The 24,090-nt window shown below is 40.9% G+C and overlaps 1 protein-coding gene across 2 annotated transcripts in view; it reads left to right on the top strand.

Moving 5' to 3' along the window:
• LOC139760554 (uncharacterized) overlaps positions 1-24,090 on the top strand; it is a 59,880-nt gene that overhangs the window by 13,934 nt on the left and 21,856 nt on the right. For both annotated transcript variants that reach the window (XM_071683900.1, XM_071683890.1), the window contains exons 5-8: positions 1,818-1,904; positions 10,327-10,487; positions 13,103-13,212; positions 15,567-15,721. In XM_071683900.1, the coding sequence (XP_071540001.1) occupies positions 1,818-1,904; positions 10,327-10,487; positions 13,103-13,212; positions 15,567-15,721 (513 nt within the window). The remainder of the gene's footprint in view (positions 1-1,817; positions 1,905-10,326; positions 10,488-13,102; positions 13,213-15,566; positions 15,722-24,090) is intronic.

Raw genomic sequence — 24,090 nt, 5'->3', positions numbered from 1 at the left:
ATTACAATTCATTGGTGAATCCCCATTTTGAATATTTTGCTCAGTTTTGGTCACCCTTGAAAAATGACAGACAGAATAGGGTACAATGTTGAGTTATGAAGATGATTGCCTGATTAAGAAACAAATCTTTAGAGAGCTGAATGAAGGACTTGAATCCCTATTGCTTAGAAAAGAGAAGGTTAAGAAATGATCTAGTACAGGGAATTCAGATTTATCAAAGGTGTTGATAATCTTGATCTAATAAGCTATTTAAGACTTTATTCGTTGGTGTCTTTCATAGTTAATGGATACGAACTTATTGACAAATGTTTTACCTTAGATGAGGCAAAGTACTTTTCCTTTAACAGGATTGTTAACATATGGAATGATTTACCACCTAGAGTGGGTCAAAGCTTGACTTTTGGTACATCTAAGAAGAAACTTCATAGCTATATTGCTGGTTCACAACTAACATTATTTGTGCCTCCTTAATTGTTTGCAGGTTTTTCTCTTAGAATTGTCTGTATGCCTTCTGTTTTTACCACACTAACCTGTGAGTTCCTGATATCTTCCACTATCACAAATAGCCTTGCATTGACCCAGTGGTCTGTTGCTTTTTGAATTCCTTTTTGTATTGTTGTTAGGCATTTCATTTCTAGTATTCTTTTGTACTTTTGTTCATGACTTGCATCCATACATTGCTTTTGGGACTACTGTGCCATTAGACATAAAGTACCTATCTTTGTTCTCGCAAGTAGTGAGAAACCTGTTTTTCTACATACTCCTTTGTGCAATGGGGAACTCTACCACCTGACCCATCCACTGGTTCACTTAAGCTCAGTAACTGATCTTCCACTCATCTTATCAGGTATACTTATTAGATTTATGCCTTTGTAATTCAGACATTCCATTTTGTTTCCTTGCCTTTATTCATTGTTTACATTCATGATATTGAGTACAACTGTGTTGTATAGTCATCAGCAAAAGATGAAATTTATTTATAAGGAGGGAGTGCAGATACTACACACAAACAGAAATAAGAAGAGTTACATAAATTATATCAGTTAGAGGAATTGAAGAAAATGTACAACAACAAAAACATTCACAATATGGAAGAAACAGAGTCGTTATATTTATAAATATCTCTTGAAATATATCAAAAAGGTACTGAGAAATATGCCAGTACAAAACCTGGCAAGAAAGATGAGGAGATTAATATTTTACTAAATGAAATAAAAAAGCTGCAAGGATTAAGAAAAGAAACCTTTAAGAGAAGATTGGACAAATAGTGATTATCCCAAGATAGACAGTTATTCAGTGATAAGAAAGGAGAAAGTAACTACATTGTTAAAAATAATGGCATATGTATTAAGTGTTATTTACCAGCTCAGCCTTAAAGTGAAATCTCATCATAAGTACTCCTTTCTTCCTATTATTTCCTTCTCCATCCCTTCTCTTGTACATTTGAATTGCATATCATTTTCTCTTTCAATTTTCTTTCAACTGATGCATATTTTATCATTATTTACTGTTCACTGTCATTTGTGAAACCTCTCATAGCTGATGTGTATATCTGAGAAATTTATCAATAGCTTATACTGTAAAGATGACATTTTGTGTGGCATTAGTTGTATAATTATATAAACTTATGGCATGTAAGAATTATGTAAAACCTATTCTCAAAAGTTGTATATGAAGTTTATCGTAGTGTTGCTCTGTCTTGTGTGTCATATGTACTTGCCACTGAAATGATGGTGTAGTGGCATATTGTTCTCCTTATCCCACAAAAGTATTTGGTGAATGTTTTGTCTTCCTCAAGTGACATTTCTTTTTTACAGGTTGCAAACATTGCAGCTGAAGCAGAATCAAAAACTAAGGAGAGTATGAAAATGGTGGAGAAGTTAAAAGGAGAGTTGCATTTTAAGGTATGTAGCTCTTCATGAATTTCACTTTATTTGAAGCTGTGATTATATTCATTACTTTATCATAGGGGTGGGGAGGGGGCAAAAGTTCTGGGAGTGTTGAAGAATGTGTGGAAGTCGAAAACATTATCTCAGAAAGCAAAAATGGTTGTTTGAAGGAATAGTCGTTCCAACAATGTTATGTGGTTGCGAGGCGTGGGCTGTGGATGGAGTTGTGCGGAGGAGGGTGGATGTGCTGGAGGGGGATGTTTGGGGACGGTGTGTGCTGTGAGGTGGTTTGATCGAGTGGGTAATGATAGGGTAGGAGAGATGTGTGGTAATGGGGAGAGTGTGGTTGAGCGAGCAGAGGAGGGTGTTTTGAGGTGGTTTAGTCACATGAAGAGAATGAGTGGGGAAAGATTGACCAAGAGGATGTGTGTGTCAGAGGTGGAGGAAATGAGAAGTGGGAGACCAAATTGGAGGTGGAAAGATGGAGTGAAAAAGATTTTGAGTGATCAGGGCCTGAACATGCAGGAGGATGAAAAGCGTGCAAGGATTAGAGTGAATTGGAGCGATGTGGTATACCAGGGTCGACGTGCTGTCAGTGGATTGAACCAGGGCATGTGAAGCGTCTGGGATAAACCATTGAAAGTTCTGTGGGGCCTGGATGTGGAAAGGGAGCTGTGGTTTCGGTGCATTATTACATGACAGCTAGAGACTGAGTGTGAACGAATGTGGCCTTTGTTGTCTTTTCCTTGCACTACCTCGTGCACATGTAGGGGGAGGGTGTTGGTGTTTCATGTGTGGAGGGGTGGCGATGGGAATGAATAAAGGCAGACTATGAATTATGTACATGCGCATATATGTATATGTCTGTGTGTTTATATATATATATATATATATATATATATATATATAGAGTGAATTGGATCGATGTGGTGTACCGGGGTTGACGTGCTGTCAGTGGATTGAATCAGGGCATGTGAAGCGTCTTGGGTAAACCATGGAAAGCTGTGTAGGTATGTATATTTGCATGTGTGGACGTGTATGTATATACATGTGTATGGGGGTGGGTTGGGCCATTTCTTTCGTCTGTTTCCTTGCGATCCCTTGCAAACGCGGGAGACAGCGACAAAGCAAAAAAAAAAAAAAAAGCTTTGCGGAAAATGAAAGCCGGCAAGGCAGCAGGTTTGGATGGTATTACAGTGGAATTTATTGAAAAAGGGGGTGACTGTATTGTTGACTGGTTGGTAAGGTTATTTAATGTATGTATGACTCATGGTGAGGTGCCTGAGGATTGGCGGAATGCATGCATAGTGCCATTGTACAAAGGCAAAGGGGATAAGAGTGAGTGCTCAAATTACAGAGGTATAAGTTTGTTGAGTATTCCTGGTAAATTATATGGGAGGGTATTGATTGAGAGGGTGAAGGCATGTACAGAGCATCAGATTGGGGAAGAGCAGTGTGGTTTCAGAAGTGGTAGAGGATGTGTGGATCAGGTGTTTGCTTTGAAGAATGTATGTGAGAAATACTTAGAAAAGCAAATGGATTTGTATGTAGCATTTATGGATCTGGAGAAGGCATATGATAGAGTTGATAGAGATGCTCTGTGGAAGGTATTAAGAATATATGGTGTGGGAGGAAAGTTGTTAGAAGCAGTGAAAAGTTTTTATCGAGGATGTAAGGCATGTGTACGTGTAGGAAGAGAGGAAAGTGATTGGTTCTCAGTGAATGTAGGTTTGCGGCAGGGGTGTGTGATGTCTCCATGGTTGTTTAATTTGTTTATGGATGGGGTTGTTAGGGAGGTAAATGCAAGAGTTTTGGAAAGAGGGGTAAGTATGAAGTCTGTTGGGGATGAGAGAGCTTGGGAAGTGAGTCACTTGTTGTTCGCTGATGATACAGCGCTGGTGGCTGATTCATGTGAGAAACTGCAGAAGCTGGTGACTGAGTTTGGTAAAGTGTGTGGAAGAAGAAAGTTAAGAGTAAATGTGAATAAGAGCAAGGTTATTAGGTACAGTAGGGTTGAGGGTCAAGTCAATTGGGAGGTGAGTTTGAATGGAGAAAAACTGGAGGAAGTGAAGTGTTTTAGATATCTGGGAGTGGATCTGGCAGCGGATGGAACCATGGAAGCGGAAGTGGATCATAGGGTGGGGGAGGGGGCGAAAATTCTGGGGGCCTTGAAGAATGTGTGGAAGTCGAGAACATTATCTCGGAAAGCAAAAATGGGTATGTTTGAAGGAATAGTGGTTCCAACAATGTTGTATGGTTGCGAGGCGTGGGCTATGGATAGAGTTGTGCGCAGGAGGATGGATGTGCTGGAAATGAGATGTTTGAGGACAATGTGTGGTGTGAGGTGGTTTGATCGAGTGAGTAACGTAAGGGTAAGAGAGATGTGTGGAAATAAAAAGAGCGTGGTTGAGAGAGCAGAAGAGGGTGTTTTGAAGTGGTTTGGGCACATGGAGAGAATGAGTGAGGAAAGATTGACCAAGAGGATATATGTGTCGGAGGTGGAGGGAACGAGGAGAAGAGGGAGACCAAATTGGAGGTGGAAAGATGGAGTGAAAAAGATTTTGTGTGATCGGGGCCTGAACATGCAGGAGGGTGAAAGGAGGGCAAGGAATAGAGTGAATTGGGTCGATGTGGTATACTGGGGTTGACGTGCTGTCAGTGGATTGAATCAAGGCATGTGAAGCGTCTGGGGTAAACCATGGAAAGCTGTGTAGGTATGTATATTTGCGTGTGTGGACGTATGTATATACATGTGTATGGGGGGGGGTTGGGCCATTTCTTTCGTCTGTTTCCTTGCGCTACCTCGCAAACGCGGGAGACAGCGACAAAGTATAATAAAATAAGAAAATAATATATATATGTATACATTGAGATGTGTAGGTATGTATATTTGCGTGTGTGGACGTGCATGTATATACATGTGTATGTGGGTGGGTTGGGCCATTCTTTCGTCTGTTTCCTTGCACTACCTCGCTAACAAGGGAGACAGCGACTTTATATACACTTGATTATTAGTATTCTTATCATTTAAGAAAAAAATCTTCCCTCATTCTAGCTTTCCAGCCCTTCAACCTTTTTATGGCACTTTGCTAAGATATGTTCTCTAGGTAACACATAACTTCATATTTGTGTCATCTACTTCAGCCGTTTGACTATACTTTTCTGTTTCAAGAAATTTTCTGTTTGTCTTTACTACTCATTTTAGCAAATGACACAACACCCTTTTCAAATGATCTTTAATCTGTCATCCCATTTGCTTAACACAGTAGCCCTGAACTTTGTTGTCCAAATTGTGTTTAAAATATAAATTGGCTGATGAAACATATATGCAAACTTAATTTCCCACTGATCAAAACTCTGCACTCTTTGCTTCCAGATCTTAAGAGCACACATTGAATGATAACAACTCTCTCTTTGATTATAATACCATGTAACTGATTAACTCAGTATTCCTCTCATTTCATAGTTGAATAACATTCTTAATCTTCACTGTTTTTAAAACTTGGCTAGAAGGGTACTGAAATATATATTATTCCTGGGTACAGGTTAAGCATCCCTAATCGGAAGATCTGAAGTCCAAAATGCTTCAAAATCTGAAACTTTTTGAGCGGCAACATGATGTTACAATCGGAAAATTCCACACCTGACCTCACTTGCCCATACTAGGCTCTGATGCTCTGTTTGTGCCAGTTTGTTACAAACCATCATCACTGCCAGACCTATGTGCATCACTCACTGTGTTTTTGCTTATTCTCTGCTCTGTGTGAATAAGTGTAAGAAAATGATTGCTTATCAGTAGCGTATGAATTTAAAGTTAGGAATGAAGTTGATGCCAAACAACCGCAGATTGCCCACATGGGCGACTGACGTGACACTTTAGCTTTCTGATGGTTTATTGTTACACACACTTTGTCATGCACAAAATCATTAAAGATATTGTAAATATTACCTTTAGTGCTATGTGTATAAGTTGTATATGAAACGTATATGGATTCTGTGTTTAGATTAGGGTCCCCATTATCTATTGTCCATCATGACGAATGTGGAAAACAGGATGGTATGGAAACAAATGGGCTTGAGCTGAGACATATCTCAATGTTTTGACTGTTCAATGGTCTTCTTTGGGAGATACTGATTCCAGCATCCGGTGGGACCACATTCCCCAGTAAGTGATGGTCACCTGATCAGATGCCTTGGCATATCACTCTCTGATTAGTTCGCTTGTCCTGCTGCCTCCACTTGTTCACAGCAATCTCTGATGCCTGATGTGACCAGCAGATGAACCCACACCTTGTGTTAATGTTGTTCTTAATCCCTTTCTCTAGGTAAGCTCTAAATGTGAATAAGAGCCAGGTTATTAGGTACAGTAGGGTTGAGGGACAAGTCATTTGGGAGGTAAGTTTGAATGGAGAAAAACTGGAGGAAGTGAAGTGTTTTAGATATCTAGGAGTGGATTTGGCAGCGGATGGAACCATGGAAGCAGAAGTGAATCATAGGGTGGGGGAGGGGGCGAAAGTTCTTGGAGCGTTGAAGAGTGTGTGGAAGTTGAGAACATTATCTCGGAAAGCAAAAATGGGTATGTTTGAAGGAATAGTGATTCCAACAATGTTGTATGGCTGCGAGGCATGGGCTATAGATAGAGTTGTGTGGAGGAGGGTGGATGTGCTGGAAATGAGATATTTGAGTACAATATGTGGTGTGAGGTGGTTTGATCGAGTAAGTAATAAGAGGGTAAGAGAGATGTGTGGTAATAGAAAAGAGTGTGGTTGAGAGAGCAGAAGAGGATGTTTTGAAGTGGTTTGGTCACATGGAGAGAATGAGTGAGGAAAGATTGACCAAGAGGATATATGTGTCAGAGGTGGAGGGAACGAGAAGTGGGAGACCCAATTGGAGGTGGAAAGATGAAGTGAAAAATATTTTGAGTGATCGGGGCCTGAACATGCAGGAGGGTGAAATATGTTTATTCATTTATTCATTATACTTTGTCGCTGTCTCCCGCGTTAGTGAGGTAGCGCAAGGCAACAGACGAAAGAATGGCCCAACCCACCCACATACACATGTATATACATACACGTCCACACACGCACATATACATACCTGTACATCTCAACATTTTTTTTTTTTTTTTTTATACCTCGTCGCTGTCTCCCGCGGTTGCGAGGTAGCGCAAGGAAACAGACGAAAGAAATGGCCCAACCCACCCCATACACATGTACATACACACGTCCACACACGCAAATATACATACCTACACAGCTTTCCATGGCCCACCCCGGACGCTTCACATGCCTTGATTCAATCCACTGACAGCACGTCAACCCCTGTATACCACATCGCTCCAATTCACTCTATTCCTTGCCCTCCTTTCACCCTCCTGCATGTTCAGGCCCCGATCACACAAAATCCTTTTCACTCCATCTTTCCACCTCCAATTTGGTCTCCCTCTTCTCCTCGCTCCCTCCACCTCCGACACATATATCCTCTTGGTCAATCTTTCCTCACTCATTCTCTCCATGTGCCCAAACCATTTCAAAACACCCTCTTCTGCTCTCTCAACCACGCTCTTTTTATTTCCACACATCTCTCTTACCCTTACGATACTTACTCGATCAAACCACCTCACACCACACATTGTCCTCAAACATCTCATTTCCAGCACCTCCATCCTCCTGCGCACAACTCTATCCATAGCCCACGCCTCGCAACCATACAACATTGTTGGAACCACTATTCCTTCAAACATACCCATTTTTGCTTTCCGAGATAATGTTCTCGACTTCCACACATTTTTCAAGGCTCCCAAAATTTTCGCCCCCTCCCCCACCCTATGATCCACTTCCGCTTCCATGGTTCCATCCGCTGACAGATCCACTCCCAGATATCTAAAACACTTCACTTCCTCCAGTTTTTCTCCATTCAAATTCACCTCCCAATTGACTTGACCCTCAACCCTACTGTACCTAATAACCTTGCTCTTATTCACATTTACTCTTAACTTTCTTCTTCCACACACTTTACCAAACTCCGTCACCAGCTTCTGCAGTTTCTCACATGAATCCGCCACCAGCGCTGTATCATCAGCGAACAACAACTGACTCACTTCCCAAGCTCTCTCATCCCCAACAGACTTCATACTTGCCCCTCTTTCCAAGACTCTTGCATTTACCTCCCTAACAACCCCATCCATAAACAAATTAAACAACCATGGAGACATCACACACCCCTGCCGCAAACCTACATTCACTGAGAACCAATCACTTTCCTCTCTCCCTACACGTACACATGCCTTACATCCTCGATAAAAACTTTTCACTGCTTCTAACAACTTGCCTCCCACACCATATATTCTTAATACCTTCCACAGAGCATCTCTATCAACTCTATCATCTCAACATATACATATATATATATATATGGACACACAGACATATACATATATACACATGTACATAATTCATACTATCTGCCCTTATTCATTCCTGTCGCCACCTCGCCACACATGAAATAACAACCCCTTCCCCATGCATGTGCTCAAGGTAGCGATAGGAAAAGACAACAAAGGCCACGTTTGTTCACACTCACTCTCTAGCTGTCATGTATGATGCACTGAAACCACAGCTCCCTTACCACATCCAGGCCCCACACAACTTTCCATGGTTTACCCCAGACGCTTCACATGCCCTGGTTCAATCCATTGACAGCACGTTGACCCCAGTATACCACATTGTTCCAATTCACTCTATCCCTTGCACGCCTTTCACCCTCCTGCATGTTCAGGCCCCGATCTCTCAAAATCTTTTCCACTCCATCTTTTCACCTCCAATTTTGTCTCCCGCTTCCCCTTGTTCCCTCCACCTCTGACACATATATCCTCTTTGTCAATCTCTCCTCACTCATTCTCTCCATGTGACCAAACCATTTTAAAACACCCTCTTCTACTCTCTCAACCACATGCTTTTTATTACCACACTTCTCTCTTACCCTTTCATTACTTACTCGATCCAACCACCTCACACCACACATTGTCCTCAAACATCTCATACCAGCATATCCACCCTCCTCCACACAACTCTATCTATATCCCATGCCTCGCAACCATATATCATTGTTGGAACCACTATTCATATTTTTTTTTTTTCATACTATTCACTATTTCCCGCGTTAGCGAGGTAGCTTTAGGAACAGAGGACTGAGCCTTTGAGGGAAATCCCCACTTGGCCCCCTTCTCTGTTCCTTCCTTTGGAAAATCAAAAATGAGAGGGGAGGATTTCCAACCTCCTGCTCCCTTTCCTTTTAGTCACCTTTTATGACACGCAGGGAATACGTGGGAAGTATTCTTTCTCCCCTATCCCCAGGGATAAATATATCCTCTTGGTCAATTAGTCACTGCTTGCCATTTGATGACATAAGCTATTGTGACATAGTACAAAGCAGTCTTGGTGAATGTTGCATACCTAAATGTGAAACAGTGAATGTTGGATAACCTATCCTGTCTTAGAATAATTCCAACTTGGCAGTGTCACATGACATAGACTTAATGATGATGCTGCTCATGGATATAGAGCAAGTCTTCTGATATATATTTTTGAAAAAGTTGTTTGTTTTGTTCTTTGTGACTGCTTAGTCTGAATGGTGTGTTTAATCAGATTCTCATAGTCCATGTGGCAAAGAACACAGCAATAGTTTAACTAATCTTCAAAAAATAGATAAAGATTTACTAATCTTCAAAAAATAGATAAAGATTTACTAATCTTCAAAAAATAGATTAAGATATCAGTCATATTTATCTGATTCACCGATTGATATTTATTCAGTCTGTGGCATCTGAAAGATATGCAGATCCCTCCATTTATCCTACTGTGTTGTAGCATTTGACTTGAAATATGCAAGAGTGAGAGAAAGTAGAAGGTATTGAGAGTTTGATATTTACATCATAACTTGTAATACCTGGTTTTATCTTAAGGCTCTCTTGAGTCCTTCTTAGGTTTGTTGTTGTCTAGGCTTAGTTGGTTTATTGTTGAAAAGATATATGATTTTCTTTTCTAAATTTTTTGTTGCACATAGCTGGGGGTGGAAGATCAGTTGTGCATCAAAAGGGTTATTGACATCTTGCCTCCCAGTGGGCTCTGTATTTTATCTTCTTATCTTTTGTCTTGCATATATTTATCCCCATTGAAATATAGTCAAATAGGTAGTGATAAGAGGCAGCTAAACTTTTAGGGTTTATGGTAAGGCAAGGCATTCACATTCAAGCCAACCATAAGTCTTTTATTAATTCATTTGTCTAGTGATACACTTTATTATATGCACTGAGTGAAAAGATCCATTTGTAAAAGCTTTGCATTCATTCATGTTTTCTTAGAAATGGAAGTAGGAATCTTACTACTTACTCTTTTGTAGGCAATTTCTTTTTATCACCCATATTTGATGCTACCAGAATCGGGAGGTGGAGGAACTTGTAAATCGTTGTCGTCAGTTGGAGCAAAAAACTCGGCAGTGTCCATCCAGTGTAACTGGAACCCCACCTAAACGGGGTCGTACTGAAATTGCTTCACCAAGTATTTCTCCAGGGAAAGTGCGCTTAAATTTTATGTCAAGGTAAGAAGTGGGATTATGGTCTTCTTTTTCATCAAATGTTATGCAGATACAATATTTTGTACAGTTACTTTCTTATCCTAGAAGCATCTTTCTAGGGCTCCTGCAGTACACAGGTAGCTGGCCTGATTTAGAAATGTGATATTATGTGTATTTTTGTTTGATTTTGTTGCAGAACAATGTCAGAATAAGTGTACAGTGCCATTACTGAGGAAGTTGTATCCTAGGTGGAGGGTTATTATGTTAAATTGGTGTTCATAATGTTGTAGAGATGGCTGGTGTCCAGAAAGTAGATGAGAAAGTGTAACTCTTACATGCTTGGGGAGTATAGTTTGAGATGGGAATATGTTTGTTGGAGTGGACTGTAAAACTGAGTTTGAGATGGCTGCTGTTTAGTGCTTGGTGAGTCATTAATGTGTGCATATGTTTTGTCAATGATATATTTGTTTATGGAAAAGGGATCTGTGAGTATAGGTTGCTGGAGTTTGAAGCAGGGATGATTCTTTTGTTTCTGTTTGTGGGGGTGGGTAAATGGCTATTATGTAATTTGATTGGAAGGGGTCGAGTGCTCTTGAGCGAATAAAGTGCTAAGTAGATATGGGTGAGATTGTATTGAGAGTATTTTTGTTTCGTTGTGCTGGAGTTGAGTGATTGTGGTGGCTAGGCAGCATGTGACTGTTCTGCAGGAAAGTTCCCCAAGGAGGAGTTCTTTCTCCAGTCCCTTTCAGTCTCTTCCTACCCAACCTCCCTTTACCTCAGTGAACCACATCAAGAAGGTCCTTTCTGATGCGGATAGTCTCATAATCACCTCACATCACCCTAACACCACAAAAGCAGCAACAACCATGGTGCACCACCGTACACAGCTGGAACAACATCATACCCATAACAGATTGTCAGTTGCTCTTTCAACCCCAAACACAGGTAAATCCAGCTCACACCCTTTGGCAGTCACAGTGGGCAATCACTTCCACAAGATAATGATCAGAAATCCCTCCAGTTGCACCTCTCAGCACATTAACATCCAAAAGTCTCTCTCGTGCGCCTGTCAATTAACACGTAATCCAATAACGCTCTTTGGCCATCTCTCGTACTTACATATGTATACTTATGTATATCTCTCTCTTTAAACCAGGTATTCCCTCTTCTGCTTTCTCAACCACACTCTTTTTATTACCACACATCTCTCTTACCCTATTATTACTTACTCGATCAAACCACCTCACACCACATATTGTCCTCAAACAATTCCTTCACACATACCCATTTTGCTTTCCGAGATAATGTTCTCGACTTCCACATGTTCTTCAACGCTCCCAGAACTTTTGCCTCCTCCCCCACCCTATGATTCACTTCCGCTTCCATGGTTCCATCCGCTGCCAAATCCACTCCCAGATATCTGAAGCACTTCACTTCCTCCAGTTTTTCTCCATTCAAACCTACCTCCCAATTGACTTGTCCCTCAACCCTACTGTACCTAATAACCTTGCTCTTATTCACAGTTACTCTCAGCTTTCTTCTTTCACACACTTTACCAAACTCAGTCACCAGCTTCTGCAGTTTCTCACACGAATCAGCCACCAGCGCTGTATCATCAGCGAACAACAAGTGACTCACTTCCCAAGCTCTCATCCACAACAGACTGCATACTTGCCCCTCTTTCCAAAAGTCTTGCATTCACCTCCCTAACCACCCCATCCATAAACAAATTAAACAACCATGGAGACATCTTACACCCCGGCCGCAAACCTACACTCACTGAGAACCAATCACTTTCCTCTCTTCCTACATGTGCACATGCCTTACATCCTCGATAAAAACTTTTCACTGCTTTTGACAACTTGCCTCCCACACCATATATTCTTAATACCTTCCACAGAGCATCTCTATCATCTCTGTCGTATGCCTTCTCCAGATCCATAAATGCTACATACAAATCCATTTGCTTTTCTAAGTTATATTTTTTTTTTTATTATACTTTGTCGCTGTCTCCCGCGTTTGCGAGGTAGCGCAAGGAAACAGACGAAAGAAATGGCCCAACCCCCCCCATACACATGTATATACATACGTCCACACACGCAAATATACATACCTACCTTTTCTAAGTATTTCTCACATATATTCTTCAAAGCAAACACCTGATCCACACATCCTCTACCACTTCTGAAACCACACTGCTCTTCCCCATTCTGATGCTCTGTACATGCCTTCATCCTCTCAATCAAGACTCTCCCATATAATTTCCCAGGAATACTCAACAAACTTATGCCTTTGTAATTTGAGCACTCACTTTTATCCCCTTTGCCTTTGTACAGTGGCACTATGCAAGCATTCTGCCAATCCTCAGGCACCTCACCATGAGTCATACATACTTTAAATAACCTTACCAACCAGTCAACAATACAGTCACTCCCTTTTTCAATAAATTTCACTGCAATACCAACCAAACCCGCTGCCTTGCCGGCTTTCATCTTCCACAAAGCTTTTACTACCTCTTCTCTGTTTACCTGTGAGTGGATGGGTTGTTATTCATCTGTACCCTGGTGCTTCCTTATGTGGGAAACGGTGATCAAATATGATAAATGAGTGAATAAATATATTAAACTTGTTGCCAACAGGTTTGATTTTGGTGGTGGCCCAGCAAGTGTCCAGAGTGTGGAAGTACAAACTGAATCCTCTCATCAACAGGCTAAAAGACGACAGCAACTTAATGTTACAGCATGTAGAGGTTTGTGTATTTTAATGTTATTTGTTGTCTAAAACTGAATGATTATTTTCTATTTATCTTTTTTATAGTTTTTGTAGTATTTCAACTGTACTTGACTGGAAGTATGTTAGACTTCGTCTTGGAAAGCTAATTTGATGTTTATTTTGAGTGGATTTTCCAGCACACTCCCTCACTTACCCTCTCCCATGGAGCTCACTCATGAGCTACTGGGTTACCCTAGGTAAGGTGCAAGAACACACAACTAAAGATATAACAGTCACATTTAGTTCACATGAAAATATTTAAGTATATGTCCAGAGGTTTGTCTGAAAAACCAACTTGAAATCAGTGCTGTAATCATTTACTTAGTTCTGTCCTCATAAATTACAGGCTGTGAAGGCTTATCACCCAAATCCTTTCCCTCTTTACATAATCAGTCACTTTAAAAGTTACCAATAGGTGAGGATCACTATGAGTGCTTTGATTAAGGCTTAAGTTTTATTGATAAGTTTAAATGCTAGGAGTTAGCGGGTGGCTGAAAATCCTCCCCTCTCATTTTTTTTAATTTTCCAAAAGAGGGAACAGAGAAGGGGGTCAGGTGAGGATATTCTTTCAAAGGCCCAGTCCTCTGTTCTTAACGCTACCTCGCTAACGCAGGAAATGGCAAATAGTATGAAAAACAAAGAAATATATATTTCATACTCCCAGTGACAAAAAAAATCCTTAATATCCAGAAACTTGCCAATGTACTACCAAGCCTAAAACCCTCCAAGCCACCCAGCTCACCTTTCTCCTGCTGTTGTGTATCACTCCCATCCTCTGTATCCAGACTCTGTGAAAAACTGATCCACAACAGAATCAGATAAAACATCCCACTCTCACCCACTTAGCATGGCTTCAAACCTAAACACTATCTATCTTTATCTATGATGCCTCTTATCTATGGGAATTCCTTCAAGGAGGTGGCCATGGCAAAAGAGTCTCCATAATTAGTGAACTCCAGTGCTGCTTCTTTGTCTTTAGTGCCTCACACTTGATAGGCCACTGGCAGAGGGCATCTCCAGCATATTGTTTTCAGAGGCTTCTACCTAATGTTCCTACTGATTACTACCTAATATGTTTGCCCAATGTTCTTGTACCTTATGTTCCAACCTACTATTTCTGTCCAGTGCTCCCACCTTATGTTTCTACCTACTTCTATCTAATGCTCATGTCTAATGTTTGTACCTCCTGCTTCTGTCTGTTGCTCCTACCTTTTGCTAAAAGGCAAGGTTAGTGTATATTGTTCACCAGAGGAAAATCTCGAGTCATGAAGAATGAGTTATTAGTTAAGTGTTGTCATGTGTTTTGTGATAAGGAGAGATTGTATGTTTGTGGACAGAATGCCAGTAGTCTTTGTGTGCGTGAAGCAGAAAGAAGAGACAGGTTACTTTGGTCAGAGGAATGCAACTTGACAATCACCGAAGGGCTTAACCATTTTGATTTTGGCATCTTTCATTTTCCTTGGATAGAACTTCTCAGGGATTGCCATTTTATTTACTTTTATACCATCTAGTATCAATATGTTGGAAAAATTCTTCCTATTCTAGCAATGGGACTGGAACATGAGCTATCTTTTCAGTGGCAAATACAAATAAAAGAAATGAATTATTAAGATCTTTATCACATTTCAATATCTTGAACCTTATTACTATCTCTCTGTCTATATCTCTGATGCCCATTCCTTCTGGGACCTTCCAGTAAGGTGGTGGCCATGGAAAAAGAGTCTCCACTTGTGCTTGTCCTTACATGCCTGCCTTGCGTACACCATTCCATACATTCTTCACCCATTTCTTTGTTTTTACTCTTTTTCATAATTAATGGACCATTTGATGGGGCAATGAATTTCTTGTATCTGCCTGACCATAAGATTATTTAGGATTTCTTTTACTATTTTCTTAGTAAATTCTTTATGTTAATGTTTAAGTTAATGTATTATATTAGTGATATATAAGTTTTTAGTTTTCTAAACATATTTATATAACTATCATGTTCATTCATGTTTTCTTTGAGGCTGAAGCCACTTCTGTACTGAATTGTTCCACCATCAGATAACTCATTTCATATGTATCTACCAGTACCAAAAAACATATACATGAATCATATGTCTTCATTTACTGTCTTTGATTAATGCTTGATCACATCATAATAGATGTTGATTAGACATTGAATGAAATTACTCATCTCAAAATTCATTTCATTAATGAACAGCTGATTTCAAGGACAGAGCCATGTCATGCACCCATAAATCTGTTCCTATGTTTTGGTATTTTGTTTTTCATCATAGGCTCATTAAATCACAGATTTTGATTAGATTTGTTTTCCCACAACCACAGGTCGTGTGTCAGCTAGTAGACATACTGCCTATCTTCTCTCTGCTAGTGCATCAGTATCATCTGAGGAGAGACAAACAGATGCATCCTGCTGTACTGCTAGAAATTGGAACTTACCATATGAGTGGTCATATTTAACTTCACAGATATTAATAGAGGTAAGAGCAAGGCATGAACCAGTCACCTACTCTTATGATTTTTATTGGAATTTTGTTGCTCATGATGGATGTGGTATTGGAAAGGCACTTTACCTCTGTATTTTTTAAAGTTTTGTTTACAAAATTGTTATAATCATGTCATCATAGACCATGGGATGCAGGTAGAGTGGTCCACTCAACGGGGTGCGATATGCCTGGAGAGTGGAAAAGTTTTTACAGCAATATTTTGGATTCCCAGCTAATTTATGGTTTCATATCTTACCCATAGGTATCATTAGTAACTTAACAACACCATTTAAAAAATGTCACATATTATAGTCTCTTGATATGTCAGAGTGCAGTTGTATCATTAGTGATAGGAAGATATGATTTTATCACAATTATTGTAGTTGATTTCATATTAGAAAAAAGTTCTGTTTGCATAGATATGCAAATACATGAATAATGTGTATGATGTTTAAGAGTATGCATAATATATGAATATTGTATGGCAACTATTGTAGTCAATTGTATAATAGAAAAAGTTTTCTTGTATTGTATTCGTGTTTATATATTTTGATGAATATAAGATTATATTTTATGTAAACTTATAAAAACATTCTCTCTTTATCTGTCTGTATATATTTCTGATGCCTTCTCCTTCCTGAAACTCCCTCAGATGGATGGCCACAGCATAAAGTCTCTATGAATAGTGGACTTCATCACTGCTTTTTAGCCTTTAGTGTTTCATCCTTAACAGTCCACTGGCAGAGGGCAACTCTAATGCAATGTTTGCAGAGGCTTCTACCTAATGTTCCTACTGACTACAGCTACCTAATGTTACTGCCTAATGTTCCTACCTACCACTTCTACCTAATGCTCCTGACTAAATGTTCCTGCCTACTGCTTCTATCTGTTGCTCTTATCATCTTGCCAAAAGGCAAGTGCTCACTGCAGGAAAATATAGAGTTATGAAGAATGAACTGTAGGTTAAGTGTTGTCATGTGTTATGTGTGACAAAGAGAGATTGTATCTTTGTGGACAGAATGCTGGTAGTCCACATGTGGATGAGGCAGAAAGAAAAGACAGCTACCTGAGTTAGAGTGCAACTTGACAACCACTGAAGTGCTGGCTCACTACTCAGCCTTCGCTAATCACTGTTTGTGTAAATATACGAATGATGTGTATGATATATAAGAATATGTATGGTATGTAAACAAATATGTAAATGATGTTTGTAGAATGTATAGAATCAGTGATGGAAAGAAAGCCATAAAATGTAATATATGATTAGGTGTATGTAGAAAGAAATCAGTATCTGTCTATCTATATTTTTGATGCCCATTCCAGTTGGAACTCCCTCAAAGGGGTGGCCATGGCAGTAGAGTTTTTATAGCTATTGAACTCCAGTGCTGGTTCTTAGCCTTAGTGCTTCACCCTTAAGGCCAGTGGCAGAGGGCAACTCTAGTGCAGTGTTTGTTAAGGTTCCTATGTCCCTCCTAACTACTTCTATCTAATGCTCCTTCCAGCTACTTCTACCTAAACTTTCTACCTATTGATCCTGCCTAAATGTTCCTACCTACTACTTCTATCTACTGCTCCCACCATTTTGCCTAAAGGCAAGGCTAGCACATAGTGTTGTGTGAGTCAAGTGTTGTCAAGTGTTACATATGAAAAGGAGAGATCGTATGTTTGTGGACAGAATGCCAGTAGTCCACATGTTAGTCAGGCAGAAAGAAAAGACAGCTACCTGGGTCAGAGGAGTGCAACTTGACAACCACTAAAGTGCAGGCTTCACTAACCCTCCTGATACCCAGGTGGGTAGTACTGGTAAAATACCTTCGTGGTTGTTGGCTGCCTACCAACTATTACCTACCGAAAGAAAGAAATAACACCAACAAGAAACTCGTATCATTTACTTATTTTCTTTATTTAGGACTACCCCAGGATCAATTTCTCTGGAAGAGACCTGGTTGTATCCAGTATCTTTCTCAAGGCACCTGGTGCTCAAGGCTGTGCTACTTACAGTTGCAGGGAAGTGCAGACTCTTTTGGAGAAAGAAGCTCTTTGATTAGACTGTACATTCAGTGATGCAGCCATGCCAAAGGTAACTTTTCTACAGCTGTGTAACTTTGAGCTGGTGAAGTCTGCTAACACCCATAATCATTGCTTACTTACATAGACAAAGATCATCCATGCTGTCTACCAGATCCCTCCCTGTCACCTCATTATCCCTTCCCCCATATGAGTATAGAGTAAAGAATACTACATTCTTAGCTATTTTCTTGAATAATATGTGATTTAGAGTTGTGCAAAGTGAGAGGGTTAGGGAAAATGATTTGGTAAACAGAGAAGAGGTAGTAAAAGCTTTGCGGAATATGAAAGCCGGCAAGGCAGCAGGTTTGGATGGTATTGCAGTGGAATTTATTAAAAAAGGGGGTGACTGTATTGTTGACTGGTTGGTAAGGTTATTTAATGTATGTATGACTCATGGTGAGGTGCCTGAGGATTGGCGGGATGCGTGCATAGTGCCATTGTACAAAGGCAAAGGGGATAAGAGTGAGTGCTCAAATTACAGAGGTATAAGTTTGTTGAGTATTCCTGGTAAATTATATGGGAGGATATTGATTGAGAGGGTGAAGGCATGTACAGAGCATCAGATTGGGGAAGAGCAGTGTGGTTTCAGAAGTGGTAGAGGATGTGTGGATCAGGTGTTTGCTTTGAAGAATGTATGTGAGAAATACTTAGAAAAGCAAATGGATTTGTATGTAGCATTTATGGATCTGGAGAAGGCATATGATAGAGTTGATAGAGATGCTCTGTGGAAGGTATTAAGAATATATGGTGTGGGAGGCAAGTTGTTAGAAGCAGTGAAAAGTTTTTATCGAGGATGTAAGGCATGTGTACGTGTAGGAAGAGAGGAAAGTGATTGGTTCTCAGTGAATGTAGGTTTGCGGCAGGGGTGTGTGATTTCTCCATGGTTGTTTAATTTGTTTATGGATGGGGTTGTGAGGGAGGTGAATGCAAGAGTCCTGGAAAGAGGGGCAAGTATGAAGTCTGTTGGGTATGAGAGAGCTTGGGAAGTGAGTCAGTTGTTGTTCGCTGATGATACAGCGCTGGTGGCTGATTCATGTGAGAAACTGCAGAAGCTGGTGACTGAGTTTGGTAAAGTGTGTGAAAGAAGAAAGTTAAGAGTAAATGTGAATAAGAGCAAGGTTATTAGGTACAGTAGGGTTGAGGGTCAAGTCAATTGGGAGGTGAGTTTGAATGGAGAAAAACCAGAGGAAGTGAAGTGTTTTAGATATCTGGGAGTGGATCTGGCAGCGGATGGAACCATGGAAGCGGAAGTGGATCATAGGGTGGGGGAGGGGGCGAAAATTCTGGGAGCCTTGAAGAATGTGTGGAAGTCAAGAACATTATCTCGGAAGGCAAAAATGGGTATGTTTGAAGGAATAGTGGTTCCAACAATGTTGTATGGTTGCGAGGCGTGGGCTATGGATAGAGTTGTGTGCAGGAGGATGGATGTGCTGGAAATGAGATGTTTGAGGACAATGTGTGGTGTGAGGTGGTTTGATCGAGTAAGTAACGTAAGGGTAAGAGAGATGTGTGGAAATAAAAAGAGCGTGGTTGAGAGAGCAGAAGAGGGTGTTTTGAAATGGTTTGGGCACATGGAGAGAATGAGTGAGGAAAGATTGACCAAGAGGATATATGTGTCGGAGGTGGAGGGAACGAGGAGAAGAGGGAGACCAAATTGGAGGTGGAAAGATGGAGTGAAAAAGATTTTGTGTGATCGAGGCCTGAACATGCAGGAGGGTGAAAGGAGGGCAAGGAATAGAGTGAATTGGAGCGATGTGGTATACTGGGGTTGACGTGCTGTCAGTGGATTGAATCAAGGCATGTGAAGCGTCTGGGGTAAACCATGGAAAGCTGTGTAGGTATGTATATTTGCGTGTGTGGACGTATGTATATACATGTGTATGGGGGTGGGTTGGGCCATTTCTTTCGTCTGTTTCCTTGCGCTACCTGGCAAACGCGGGAGACAGCGACAAAGCAAAAAAAAAAAAAAAAAAAAAAAAAAGAGTTGTTCTATATGGGAAGAAAAAATCTTAGATTTTTGTTTGTTGGAGGTTGATAAAGAGGATACGTGTTGGAGGTGAACCAAGACACCAAAGTGCAGGTGGAAGGATAGAGTGAAAAAGATTTTGAGCGATCAGGGCCTGAACATGCAGGAGGGTGAAAGGTGTACATGGAATAGAGTGACTTGGAACAGTGTGGTATACTGGGGTTGAATTCCATCAGTGGACTGTGAACCAGGGGACGTGAAACATTTGGGGTAAACCACGGAAAGGTTTGTTGAGCCTGGATGTGGATAGGAAGCTGTGTTTTTGATGCATTACACATGACAGCTAGAGAATGAGTGTGAGCTGATGTGGCCTTTCTTTGTCTTTCCTGGCGCTACCTTGCTGATGCAGGGAGTGGCGATGCTGTTTTCTGTGGAGCGGGTTAGCATTGTGGCTCCGACACTGATGACAACACTATTCCATAGGGTTGCAAACAGCATTAAGCAGTTCATTTGGGATTTAGGTGCATTCTTTTTCAATAACTGCTTTTAACTTATCGATTGTTCTTGGTTTTGCCTGATAAACATTATCTTTTAGGTGGCCCCATAAGAAAAAATCCCTTGGCATTAAGTCTGTTAAATGAGGGGGTATTCGATGGTATCTCTTTGCCCAGCATTGTAACTGATGCTGTTTATTTGAACTTGTTGCAGGAATCCATCATGCCCCACATTCATGATTGTCATTAATGTGTATACGAAAAAGAGAAGTGGTCCCAAGAGTGATCCTTGTACACTTCACTTGCTTATGTTTATGTTCAGCCAATCAGTTTCCAATTCATTGAAGTTCAACCCCATCAGTGCCATGTGACTTAATTCTTTATAGTAACCTTTGATGTGGAACCTTATTGAAAGCTTTTTGAAACTGTAGGTAGATATCATCAGCTGCTTTACTTTTGTCATACATTTAAATTATATCATAAAAGAAATTATGTAAATCTGTCATATGTGCAATTTTGTCAAAAACAATGCTGGTAATCATGTATTGAATGTGAACAGAGAGGTACATTACCAGTACTACATTCCTGGGTATCTGGAGGGTTAGTGACATCTGCTCAGTGAGCCAGCACTTCAGTGGTTGTCAAATTTCACTCCTCTGACCCTGTAGCTGTCTTTTCTTTCTACCTCATTAACATGTGGACTACTGGCATTCTGTCCACAAATTTACACTCTCTTCTTGTCATATGTGACACCTGCCAACACTTAACTCACACAGCTCATTCTTCATAACTCTAGATTTTCCTGCGATGAGCACTATGTGCTCGCCCTGCATTGTGGTAAAATGGTAGGAGCAGTAGATAGAAAATAGTGGGTAGGAATATTTAGATAGGAGCATTAGATAGAAATATTCAGTAGAAGTAGTTGGAAGGAGCATTAAATGGAAACAGTCAGTAGGAACATTGGGTAGGACCCTCGGCAAACACTGCACTAGTGTTGCCCTCTGCCAGTGGCCTGTTAAGGGTGAGGCGCTAAAGACTAAGAAGCAGCACTGGAGTTCACCAATTATGGAGACTTTATTGCCGTGGCCGCTCCTTTGAGAGAGTTCCAATTGGAAGAGGTGTCAGAGATCTATACATATATATGTTCATTTGTTCCTACTCTTCGCCATTTTCCTGCATGAACGAGGTAGCGTTAAGAACAGAAGATTGAGCCTTTGAGGGAAGATCCTCTCTTGGCCCCCTTCTTTGTTCCTCTTTTGGAAAATTAAAAAACGAGAGGGGAGAATTTCCAGCCCCCGCTCCATGGAGACATCACACACTCCTGTCGCAAACAGACATTCACTGAGAATCAGTCACTTTCCTCTCTTCCTACTCATACACATGCCTTACATCCTCGATATAAACTTTTCACTGCTTCTAGCAACTTGCCTTCCACACCATATACTCTTAATACCTTCCACAGAGCATCTCTGTCGACTCTATCCTATGCCTTCTCCAGATCCATAAATGCTACATACAAATCCATTTGCTTTTCTAAATATTTCTCACATACATTCTTCAAAGCAAACACCTGATCCACACATCCTCTACCACTTCTGAATCCACAGATTGGGGGATATATTATCCTTCTCATTTTTTTGATTTTCCAAAAGAAGGAACAGAGAAGAGGGCCAGGTGAGGATATTCCCTCAATGGCTCAGTCCTCTGTTCTTAACACTACCTTGCTAATGTGGGAAATGGCGAATAGTATAAAAGAAGAAAAGATATATATCGCATTGCACAGTTAGGTTTAGTAAAATGCTATCTGCTGGCTATGTGTGCCTGTCGGGAAATAACAGGTGTAGACCCCATTGCTCACCAATGTGAGACGAAGGGTATTCGAGTACATAGTATTTGAATAGTTATTTCCTATTAGCCAGGCCCATAGCCTAGTGGTAGCATTACCGCCTGTGGCACAAGGGTCCTGGGTTCAATCCTGGCTGTTAGAGGTTTGTTTGTTCAATGAAGGTGCATGTTCATATGCACTTTATTTGTATTCATATACCTCCGTGTTGTACAGTTAGGTTCAGTAAAATGCCATCTGCTGTCTGTGTGTGCCTGTTAGGAAATAATCGGTGTAGACCCCGTTGCTCACCAATGTGAGACGAAGGGTATTCAAGTAAATAGTATTCGAATAGTTATTTCCTAATAGCCAGGCCCCTATCCTAGTGGTAGCATTCCCACCTGTGGCACAAGGGTCCCGGGTTCAATCCTGGCTGTTGGAGGTTTGTATGTTCTATGAAGGTGCGCGTTCATATACACTTTATTCATATACCTATGCGTTTTACAGTTAGGTTCGGTAAAATGCTATTTGCTGGCTATGTGCGCCTGTTGGGAAATAATCAGTGTAGACCCCGTTGCTCACCAATGTGAGACAAAGGGTATTCGAGTACATAGTATTCGAATAGTTATTTCCTGTTAGCCAGGCCCATAGCCTAGTGGTAGCATCCCGCCTGTGGCGCAAGGGTCCCGTGTTCAATCCTGGCTGTTGGAGGTTTGTATGATCTGATGCTCTGTACATGCCTTCACCATCTTAATATATATGAATATGGTTGTTTAATTTGTTTATGGATGGGGTTGTTAGGGAGGTAAATGCAAGAGTCTTGGAAAGAGGGGCAAGTATGAAGTCTGTTGGGGATGAGAGAGCTTGGGAAGTGAGTCAGTTGTTGTTCGCTGATGATACAGCGCTGGTGGCGGATTCATGTGAGAAACTGCAGAAGCTGGTGACTGAGTTTGGTAAAGTGTGTGGGAAGAAGAAAGTTAAGAGTAAATGTGAATAAGAGCAAGGTTATTAGGTACAGTAGGGTTGAGGGTCAAGTCAATTGGGAGGTGAGTTTGAATGGAGAAAAACTGGAGGAAGTGAAGTGTTTTAGATATCTGGGAGTGGATCTGGCAGCGGATGGAACCATGGAAGCGGAAGTGGATCATAGGGTGGGGGAGGGGGCGAAAATTCTGGGAGCCTTGAAGAATGTGTGGAAGTCGAGAACATTATCTCGGAAAGCAAAAATGGGTATGTTTGAAGGAATAGTGGTTCCAACAATGTTGTATGGTTGCGAGGCGTGGGCTATGGATAGAGTTGTGCGCAGGAGGATGGATGTGCTGGAAATGAGATGTTTGAGGACAATGTGTGGTGTGAGGTGGTTTGATCGAGTAAGTAACGTAAGGGTAAGAGAGATGTGTGGAAATAAAAAGAGCGTGGTTGAGAGAGCAGAAGAGGGTGTTTTGAAGTGGTTTGGGCACATGGAGAGAATGAGTGAGGAAAGATTGACCAAGAGGATATATGTGTCGGAGGTGGAGGGAACGAGGAGAAGAGGGAGACCAAACTGGAGGTGGAAAGATGGAGTGAAAAGGATTTTGTGTGATCGGGGCCTGAACATGCAGGAGGGTGAAAGGAGGGCAAGGAATAGAGTGAATTGGAGCGATGTGGTATACAGGGGTTGACGTGCTGTCAGTGGATTGAATCAAGGCATGTGAAGCGTCTGGGGTAAACCATGGAAAGCTGTGTAGGTATGTATATTTCCGTGTGTGGACGTGTGTATGTACATGTGTATGGGGGGGGTTGGGCCATTTCTTTCGTCTGTTTCCTTGCGCTACCTCGCAAACGCGGGAGACAGCGACAAAGTCTAAAAAAAAAAAAAAAGAAAAAAAAAAATATATATATATATATATTTTTTTTTTTCAAACTATTCGCCATTTCCCGCATCAACAAGGTAGCGTTAAGAACAGAGGACTGGGCCTCTGAGGGAACATCCTCACCTGGCCCCCTTCTCTGTTCCTTTTTTTGGAAAATTAAA

The sequence above is a fragment of the Panulirus ornatus genome, chromosome 3 (genome assembly GCF_036320965.1).
Source record: "Panulirus ornatus isolate Po-2019 chromosome 3, ASM3632096v1, whole genome shotgun sequence".
Lineage (NCBI taxonomy): Eukaryota > Metazoa > Arthropoda > Malacostraca > Decapoda > Palinuridae > Panulirus > Panulirus ornatus.
Note: the sequence above shows the minus strand (reverse complement) of the source record. Positions and strands in the feature narration are given on the sequence as shown.